Below are 10,611 nucleotides of genomic sequence, written 5' to 3'. Positions count from 1 at the left end.
AAGGTGTGTGTGCTTGTCTGTTTAGGAGCGGGAGCGTGTGTTTTTGCATATATATTCATCATTAATATGATTGTGTGTATTGAAGGTCTATAAATGTGTGTGTGCATGTGTATAATGTGGGGGTGCGTATGAATATGTATGCGTGTGTGCTTGTTCATGTGTGTATGTGTGCGTCTGTGCAGGTGTGTGCAGGTGTGTGCGCCCCCAGTGGGCTCACCTCGGGGATCCATAAGGCACAGCTGACGTGGACCCACTTGGTTCCACTGCGGGTGGGCTTCAGGGCTCCGCCTCTCTTGGGGCACAGCAGGCATTTGGGTTGCACCCCCAGGGCGCAGGTTCGGCACAGCCAGTTCCCCTGTGGGACCTTCAGGATCCCATAACACGCCTGGGAGAGACAGAGGGATGGAGGAGGAGAGTAAGAGAAGGACGGAGGGTGAGGGGGGGGCGAGATGGAGGTGTGGGGGAGGGGGAAAGGCAGTGGTGGAGATGGAGGAGCGAGGCAGAGGAGAGGGAAAGAGGAGATGGAGAGGGGGAAGAGAGGGATTGGGAGGAGATGGAGAGGGGGAAGAGAGGGATTGGGAGGAGATGGAGAGGGGGAAGAGAGGGATTGGGAGGAGATGGAGAGGGGGAAGAGAGGGATTGGGAGGAGATGGAGAGGGGGAAGAGAGGGATTGAGAGGAGATGGAGAGGGGGAAGAGAGGGATTGGGAGGAGATGGAGAGGGGGAAGAGAGGGATTGAGAGGAGATGGAGAGGGGGAAGAGAGGGATTGGGAGGAGATGGAGAGGGGGAAGAGAGGATTGGGAGGAGATGGAGAGGGGGGGAAGAGAGGGATTGGGAGGAGATGGAGAGGGGGGGAAGAGAGGGATTGGGAGGAGATGGAGAGGGGGGGAAGAGAGGGATTGGGAGGAGATGGAGAGGGGGGGAAGAGAGGGATTGGGAGGAGATGGAGAGGATGAGGGACTATTTTCAAACATGTCAAAACAGTGGTGAACGGAGGAGGTTGATAGAGCTGTATAACTGTCAGGGGATTGTCAAACCAATTAACACCATTCCACCCAATAAAAAAAAACTCCAGTCTAAAAAACTAAAAACATGAAGTTGATGTTTCTATTTCTGGGACGTGTTTTTCTTGCTGTTTATAGTCGTCAAATACCCAGAATTGCATGAACAGGGAGAGTTTCTGTATGCTCTGACAGTTGGAGGTAAGTAGTCAAAGAAAGAAATGAGTAGAGTATCCAGTTTCTCCCCACAACTAGAAACAAACCCAAATTACCACCTTTGACCTTTATTTAAATCTTTCCATGACCCCAAAGAACTACAAATCCCCCCATCCCCAATCGCACCCTGACCCCCAAAAACACCCGTAATCCCGTCCAAACAGACTTAACGCTCACTAAACACGTACACCCTCTTTCAAAAGACAAGAAACTCTTAATATCCCTACAACTTCTAACTGCCTCTTCACCCAGCAAAATAGCCCACCTCCACCTAACCCTTATCTGTACCTGATGTACACAGATGTTGCACTTGTCACAGAAGACCATCTCGTTGCCATCTTCTCCCTCGGGGGACCGGCACACGTCGCACACCACGTCCTCGTCGTACTCGATGCCCAGGCCCTCCTCCGTCTCTATGGCCTGCTGCATGTTCTCCTCACACCGGCTCTCCAGCTCCACCAGCACACGCTCCATGGTCAGCTCATCCAGCTCCGGCAGCTCTGAGGGAGGGAGGGAGGGAGGGTCAGTGTCAGACACAGAAGGTCAGAGTCATACGTTTGGGAGAGAAGGAACAGAGGGTCTAGTGAAGGGACACAGTTAGTCACATGGCTAAGGCGTCACCTATTGGAATTTATATCGGACTCAAGTAACTGGACTGGCACGTGTTTTGTGTTTAACTCAACTGTTTGTATTTCATTCGAAGAACATTTTGTACTATTAAAACCCGGCTATAAATTGATCTTGTACTTCTTCGGATTCTTGCCAAATTCCAACAGCCACAGCCGAAAGCAAACGGCCATGTGTCAGACCATGTTTTATAAGTACTGGGAAAAGGCCTCCCGTGGGTTACATACTGTACAGTGTTCAGTGATTAAAGAGTTGTTTTTAAAAGCAAACCAGGAAGAAGCTGAGTTTAGTTAACCATTCACTTCAGAGCCTGTGACATTTACATCTTGTAAATAGGGAGAGGCTAGAGGAACAAACATTTCAGTGGGAACGTGTGTGTGAAAGTACATAACTTCATGTGGGGAAAAGAGAGAGAGCGAAATGAAGTGAGGGATGTTGGTCGAGCAGAGAGAGAGAGAGAGAGAGAGAGAGAGAGAGAGAGATGAAGTGAGGGATGTTGGTAAAGCGAGAGAGAGAGAGAGAGAGAGAGAGAGAGAGAGATCAAGTGAGGGATGTTGGTCGAGCGAGGAGAGAGAGAGAGAGAGAGAGAGAGAGAGAGAGAGAGAGAGAGAGAGAGAGAGAGAGATGAAGTGAGGGATGTTGGTAAAGCGAGAGAGAGAGAGAGAGAGAGAGACAGAGAGACAGACAGAGAGAGAGAGAGAGAGATGAAGTGAGGGATGTTGGTCGAGCGAGAGAGAGAGAGAGAGAGAGAGAGAGAGAGAGAGAGAGAGAGAGAGATGAAGTGAGGGATGTTGGTAAAGCGAGAGAGAGAGAGAGAGAGATCAAAATAAAAGATGGAGCATGCTGTATCAGCCCATCGGTGTTGCGATATGGCATTATACTGTAACCCGGCAACAAGCAAGCGCTTGTTTGGTCTAGACATTGGGGTTATGAGAAGCAACCCATTCGAGGAAAAACTATTTAAAAAGCAGAGTAAATAAGCCCGGGCCTGAGGGATTTAAAAAATGCAATTATATTTCTTATCTATGAGCACAAGATCAGATTGTAAATAAACTGGGTCTGTGATGTGGCGAGAGAGTAAGCTTCAGGGTCAACTTCAGTAGCCCAGGCCAGCCAGCCAGAGAGCGGTTGATTGGCTGATAGAGACTGGGCTCAACAGTGGGAAGATCCCTCTGTGTGGACAGAGTGCAGGGAGGAGCACCCTTCTGACCCCCCCATACTACTCTCTCCAACGTCACTACTCCACACTAAAAGAGAGATGAGTAGTGGAGGTGTAGAGAGGAGGACTGGGTGAAGTGTTAAGGCACGGACACGTCGGTGGCGTTGGCCAGCCGAGAGTACTTAGCACCTCTGAACAGAGTGCCGGCCACGTAATTTGCAAAACCCCGACTCTACATCGAGAAACGGGCGAAAAATGTCAGCAGTTGAACACTAAAAACACAAACGGCGACGACCGAACGGTGGACGAATGAACCACTCTGACCAGCACTACCAACCCTCCCTGGCCACAGGCCCTCTGACCAGCACTACCAACCCTGCCTGGCCACAGGCCCTCTGACCAGCACTACCAACCCTGCCTGGCCACAGGCCCTCTGACCAGCACTACCAACCCTGCCTGGCCACAGGCCCTCTGACCAGCACTACCAACCCTCCCTGGCCACAGGCCCTCTGACCAGCACTACCAACCCTCCCTGGCCACAGGCCCTGGCTTGCGTCCCAAATGGCGAACGGCAGATCGTCACTCGGTGCGATGCGTTTTCTCCTTTAAAATGTGTCTGCAGTTTAGGGTTTTGAGGACGCAAGTTTTCACAATGGAGTAGAGGTACAATAGTATGGTCATACAATGCTGGTAAAATGCTGATCCACAGTAGCCCAGTAAATGTGCGAGTGAGTCGTTTTACCAGCTTTTGCGTCATATTCTAAACTAAATGCTCAAACTAACAGATGCAACAAATCGATAGGCTAATAAAGTCCTGTTGACGTCGATTTGAAGGTTCTCATTCCAAATGGAACCCTATTTCCTTACATAGTGCATTACCTTTGACCAGAGCCCTATGGACCCTGCTCAAAAGTAGTGCACGATAAAGGGTGCCGGGTTGGGACTCCGAAGACGTCTCTCACCCAGTTCCCTGAACTCCTGGTTGACCAGCTCCAGCCAGGACACGTCCATGTCATCCAGGTCATAGCGACTGTGGGGCTCATCGGTGGTCTTCATGTCCCTCTGGCTCAGCCCCAGGCCCAGCACACACCCCCGGCCTTGGCCCTGCACAGGCCAGTAGAACGGGATACGCCCCACCTCCGGTAGCATCCTGTCAACACACACAGAGAGAGAGAGAGAGAAAACACCGTTTTAACTTTTTGTCCATTTGTATTTAATTGACTGGAACATGTACAGTGAAGGAAATACACATTTTTTTTTGAAGGTCAAACATGCTTGAGATAGTCAAGGAATCGTTTGATCAGGGCCCACCAGGGTTCTGGTCAAAAGTAGTGCACTAGACAGGGAACAGGGTGCCATTTGGGACCATGGAGTGTGACATCCTGACATTCCGACAGTAGACCAGCCCTAACAGTTCAATACACAGGCCCTGTGTTGTGTCGGTCTGCCCAGACATGGGGGTATGTCAGCAGTGCACAGGGAGCCCTAGGCCATGGGGGGGGGGGGGCATAGCTGGAGTCATCATCTTCTCTGTCTGAGCAGCATGTCACCCCCCTCCCCCGGCACCTCATGCCCTTCTTACTATGCCACGGGAAATGGGGTCAGGGAACGCCACTTGACCCACTGGGAGGGGAGCCCATAAGCGTAAACATTTCTGTAAGGATCTCTCGCTCTCACACACACAGAGTCAAATCTAGGTTTTTCTCCATTGGAGTTCAATGACACGACTAACTGAGCTTTTTAACAAAGTATTTACATTTGTTTTCATTGCGATCTACTTCGGGTTTGTTTGGTTAACACGAGTTGTTGGGGACTAATATATTGTGAATGCTAATCATTAGTGTGCTTGTGTGGAATGGGAATATTGCATTCTGATTTTGGGAATGGTTTTACACACGCAGCGCTTTACTTATCAACATGGCAAGACAGAGGTCAAATAGGTTCACTTGAATTATTTCCTGGGCCGGACTATTTTTTCCCCCGCCCAGTTACCACACACATCAACGCTTGTTCCTAGACCGGTACACAACCTAGGGTTTTCCAGTCCTATCAGTGCGCAAACAAACCGAAACACACACGGATGGATACACACACACACACACCTCGTCATCTCCTCCACCTGTACTCAAATGGTGACCTTTGAGTGAGTGGGAAGCGATGCGATAATGACAGATTCGGCGTCTAATCTTAAACAGGTCATATCCTCAACATCACAGTGGCTCCTGCCTCACTGCGTCGGAGGGTGGGTAGTGTACAGCCTGTTTACACAGGCACACTGTGTCCCAAAATGGCCCCATATTCCTCGCGGTGCTCAGTCAAAAGTGGTGCACAGTATAGGGAATAGGTTGCCATTTGGGACGCACAGACACTTTGCTCTCCACACTTCCTCCACTTCCCTGGCCGACACGTCTGATGTAAAACCATGCAAATAGTGTGAGGCCTGAGAAATCCCCCTACAGCTGCCTTACTGCTACTAGCAGCCTGTTGCCTCCATCTCTCCGCCACCACACACACTGTGATCTCCATCTAAAAAACCAAAACAGGAAAATATCAAATGTGAGTGGGTTACGCACGCGGGGGGAGAATCATTCGATACATTTTCAGAGTTGTTGTGCCTTATTAAGCTGGTTATCTTTTCATTAGATAACCCTCTTCTACTGGCCGTTGCCCCCCCCCCCCCCCAGCTTCAATAACTATAATTAAATCCCCAGGCAGGACCAGCTAGCCTAAAGATGTTCAGAGCTACAGGAAGTGTGGATTGTCTGAAGTGGTGATCAGAGAGACTCACTCGTGGAGTTTGCAGGCAGAAGGCGGCTAACCTAATGCTCCTTTTTCTCTATCATTTCCAGCGTAGTGGATCGATGTACAGTGGCTGACTGTAGATATCTTGTGGAAGTGGAGAAAAACCACAGGGGCGAGGTGAGAGAACGGTGTGTTCTCTCTGGCCAGGGTCACATGTCCTGAACACAGGCTACATAAACAATGAGCGAGAGGGAGGGAGGGAGGGAGGGAGGGAGGGAGGGAAGAGTACATAGAAAATAGAGACAGACAGTAAGAGAGGACAGAGAGATTAAACAGAGAGACAGTAAGAGAAGACAGAGAGAGATTAAACAGAGACAGTAAGAGAAGACAGAGAGAGATTAAACAGAGAGACAGAAAGAGAAGACAGAGAGAGATTAAACAGACAGTAAGAGAAGACAGAGAGAGATTAAACAGAGAGACAGTAAGAGAAGACAGAGAGAGATTAAACAGAGAGACAGTAAGAGAAGACAGAGAGAGATTAAACAGAGAGACAGTAAGAGAAGACAGAGAGAGATTAAACAGAGACAGTAAGAGAAGACAGAGAGAGATTAAACAGACAGTAAGAGAAGACAGAGAGAGATTAAACAGAGAGACAGTAAGAGAAGACAGAGAGAGATTAAACAGACAGTAAGAGAAGACAGAGAGAGATTAAACAGAGAGACAGTAAGAGAAGACAGAGAGAGATTAAACAGACAGTAAGAGAAGACAGAGAGAAAGAGAAGAGGGGGGAGAAAGAGTTGTTCTGGGCTGCCAGACTGGGTGGAGTCACAGCGATGTGGGCAAGAGGGCGAGATGACTCAGGTCAACAGAGATTATGAAACAACAAACAGCAAATCCAGACAGAACTAACTCTAGATATGAGGGGATAGACAGTCAAATTAGAGAGGCAAATGTATCCTAGCTACTGGAAATATGTCTTCAATAAGCTGACTATGAAGGGAGCAGTAGTAACTGTTATTTTGTTGTTGGGCAATCCTAACATGGTATAACTGGCAGACAAATGCATGCTGGTCTGGTGTTGTGTGGTCTAGTTCAGCGTTTCCCAACAGTACACATTTCTTTGTTTGTAGCCCTGAACAAACTCACCTCATCCAGCTCATTGAGGGCTTGACGATTAGTGGACAAGTTGAATCAGGTGTCTGTCCAGGGTTGCAATAAAAATGTATACCGTCGAAGGTACTCAAGGACCAGGGTTGGGAAACACTGGTCTAGTTGGGAAGAGTGTGGCGCTAGCAAAAACAAGGTTGTGGGTTCAACTCCCGCAGTGATCACATGTACTGAAATGTATGCCCTCACTGTAAATTTAAGTCACTTAAGGATAAAAGTGTTTGCTAAGTAGCATATATTATACATTAGCATGGCCTAAGGCTATCAGAGCTATATCATTGCTATATTATTGACTAAATCCTAGGTTCCAAGATACCAGCACTCCTGTCTAAGGAAGGTAATTGTCCATGACACGAGCGGGGAAACTAAAAATATTTGGATATTCCCTCGCTCTCCTCTGAGTCCCGGCTTCACAGCAGAGGCAGCTTTGATCCTTCTTTGCCCTGTGGAATATTTATCTGAAGCGGGGGAGAGCTGAATTACACACAAAAGGGCTTCAGACTCTCAGCTCCTCCATACAGAACACCAGTACATACTTCCCTTCGTGCCACCCCAGACCCAGAAGGGATGTGGCTTTGGGTTTTATTGCACACTGACTGGCCTTGGGGGATCTGGAGTGTGTGTGTGTATCTTGCGGCTACTGTACCCTCTGTGCGAGGCTCAGAGAGAGAGAGAGCTACTGTACAAAAGAGGGGCAGTGTGTTAGGAGTGCTAGTGAGTGAAGAGGGAGAACGGGAGATAGAATCAGAGAGGGCTAGTGTGGAGAGAGAAAATAGAGGGGCCGCAGCATCTCAAGCAGCAGACGCACAAAGCAGACCTTTGTGACCCCCTCTAACCACCACCCCCACTAAGCCAATCAGGTGGCAGACGCGCCGGGCCCGGGGGGCCCCGAGTCTGTCCAGTCACGGCTGGGTCTGGCCAGGGGACGAGAAAGTGGGCGAGCGTGTTGCCGGGCCAGAGCAGAGAGAGCTCACTCGATCAGCCAGTCTGCAACCCACAGGAACATTTCGGATGCTACACTGTCAACTCTCATTTTCTCTTCCTACCCCACACAACTATGGCCTTGTTTGGAAAACTTCTAAAAGTTGCATCCTTCCTTGAGATGATCACTGATGTAGAAAGGATTGGATAGGTTTTCACACAGCGTAGCTTCCACAACTCTTAACCAATGTCATAACAGATCAGCGATTTCTAAAAGGAAGGAATGGCATATTTTAAAACGTGTTTGGACAGGGCCTTGGTTCAAACTTCAGGGAGATAGAAGTTTCCCCTAACCAGTGATAGAGGGTTTGATATTTATAATGTACAGTACCAGTCGAAAGTTTGGACACGCCTACTCATTCAAGGGTTTCTCCTTATTTTTTACTATTTTCTACATTGTATAATGATAGTGAAGACATCAAAACTAATGAAATAACACATATGGAATCATGTAGTAACCAAAAGAGTTAAACAAATCAAAATATATTTTATATTTGAAATTGTTCAAAGTAGCCACCCTTTGCCTTGACAGATTTGCACACTCTTGGCATTATCTCAACCAGCTTCATGAGGTAGTCACCTGGAATTAATTTCAATTAACAGGTGTGCCTTCTTAAAAGTTCATTTGTGGAATTTCTTTCCTTCTTAATGCGTTTGAACCAATCAGTTGTGTTGTGACAAGGTAGGGGCGGTAAACAGAAGATAGGGCTATTTGGTAATAGACCAAGTCCATATTATGGCAAGAACAGCTCAAATAAGCAAAGAGAAAAGACAGTCAGTCCATCATTACTTTAAGACATGAAAGTCAGTCAATGTGGAAAATTTCAAGAACTTTGAAAGTTTCTTCAAGTGCAGTCGCAAAAACCATCAAGCGCTATGAAACTGGCTCTCATGAGGACCGCCACAGGAAAACCCAGAGTTACCTCAGCTGCAGAGGATAAGTTCATTAGAGTTACCAGCCTCAGGAATTGCAGCCCCAATAAATGCTTCACAGAGTTCAAGTAACAGACACTTCTCAACTTCAACTGTTCAGAGGAGAATGTGTTAATCAGGTCTTCATGGTCAAATTGCTGCAAAGAAACCACTACTAAAGGACACCAATAAGAAGAGACTTGCTTGGGCCAAGAAACACAAGCAATGGACATTAGAACAGTGGAAATCTGTCTTTTGGTCTGATGAGTCCAAATTTTAGATTTTTGGTTCCTACCGCTGTGTCTTTGTGAGAAGCAGAGTAGGTGAACAGATGATCTCTGCATGTGTGGTTCCCACCGTGAAGCATGGAGGAGGTGGTGTGATTGTGCTTTGCTGGTGACACTATCTGTGATTTATTTTGAATTCAAGGCACACTTAACCAGCATGTCTACCACAGCATTCTGCAGCGATATGCCATCCCATCTGGTTTGGACTATGATTTGTTTTTCAACAGGACAATGACCAAGGGCTATTTGACCAAGAAGGAGAGTGATGGAGCGCTGCATCAGATGACCTGGCCTCCACAATCACCTGACCTCAACCCAATTGAGATGGTTTGAGATGAGTTGGACTACAGAGTGAAGGAAAAGCAGCTAACAAGTGCTCTGCATGTGGGAACTCCTTCAAGACTGTTGGAAAAGCATTCCAGGTGAAGCTGGTTGAGAGAATGCCAAGAGTGTGCAAAGCTGTCATCAAGGCAAAGGATGGCTACTTTGAAGAATCTCAAATATAAAATATATTTTGATTTGTGTAACACTTGTTTGGTTACTACATGATTCCATATGTGTTATTTCATAATTTTGATGTCTTCACTATTATTCTACAATGTAGAAAACACTAAAAATGAAAGAAAAACCATGGAATGAGTAGGTGTGTCCAAACCTTTGACTGGTACTGTATGTGATCATCCCCTCATGGTTGTGGTTTAGTTTCGGTGTTGGGTAACCTGATCCTAGACGTCTACCTCGAGGGCAGTTCTCAGCACAGTTAGGCCAGCAACCTTCAGCAGGGGTGGGATGTGGGTTGAAGACATGAGGAGAGCTAATGTCATGACCAGAAGGTTGCAGGCGTGTCGCCGAGTTTAACAGACAGTAAATGTACTTCACACCACAGCAAGTGCAAAAGGGGCCGCGTCCCAAATGGCACTACATAGGGAATAGGGTGCCATTTGGGACTCTGGCCAAAACACCACCCACTGATTTGTCATCTTCCTGGATAACATGTCCCCCCCCCCAACACCTCTGATGTGGATGACATTTCTCAGAGGGACAGAAACAGCACAGTGCTTTATTCAACCCGGTGGGGGCAGAGACGGACAGACAAGGCCACCAGCAGGCATGGGAACACCGGCTCCTGTTACTGTTCTGTTCTGTTTCTGTTCTGTCAGAGGAAGGAAAAACACAGTAGATCTATCTTAAGCTAGTCATTTACAGGTGCTCGTTGGTGTTTGTTAGGAAATGGAAAAAAATGGAGACGCCCACTCAGTTTTCACCCAAGTGCTAGACAATGTTAAGAGACTGAACTACAACAACACAACAGTAAATTGAAATGTTGCAGGAAAACACTGTGGGAAATCTCTGCTTTGGTCCCACAATACACCCCCCAATCTCCATCTTTTCATGCCTCTTTCCCAATCTCTTGTGCCAACTCTGCCAGGATGTATGAGGTGTTCCACTGTGCCCACCCCTGCCCCTCATCCTCAGATGACCCCATTCCCACCCCCACCTACATCCACAGAGCAGCCA

At 47.7% G+C, this 10,611-nt stretch overlaps 1 protein-coding gene across 1 annotated transcript in view; it reads right to left on the bottom strand.

Moving 5' to 3' along the window:
• The window catches only part of LOC106567530 (protein Jade-1), a 150,722-nt gene that overhangs the window by 71,082 nt on the left and 69,029 nt on the right, over nucleotides 1-10,611 (bottom strand). The window contains exons 6-8 of the mRNA XM_045693416.1: nucleotides 3,967-4,154; nucleotides 1,507-1,718; nucleotides 218-385 (exon numbers count right to left, since the gene is read on the bottom strand). Of these exons, the coding sequence (XP_045549372.1) occupies nucleotides 218-385; nucleotides 1,507-1,718; nucleotides 3,967-4,154 (568 nt within the window). The remainder of the gene's footprint in view (nucleotides 1-217; nucleotides 386-1,506; nucleotides 1,719-3,966; nucleotides 4,155-10,611) is intronic.

Source organism: Salmo salar, chromosome ssa13, assembly GCF_905237065.1.
Source record: "Salmo salar chromosome ssa13, Ssal_v3.1, whole genome shotgun sequence".
NCBI classification, from domain to species: domain Eukaryota; kingdom Metazoa; phylum Chordata; class Actinopteri; order Salmoniformes; family Salmonidae; genus Salmo; species Salmo salar.
This window is presented reverse-complemented; position numbering and strand designations above follow the sequence as displayed.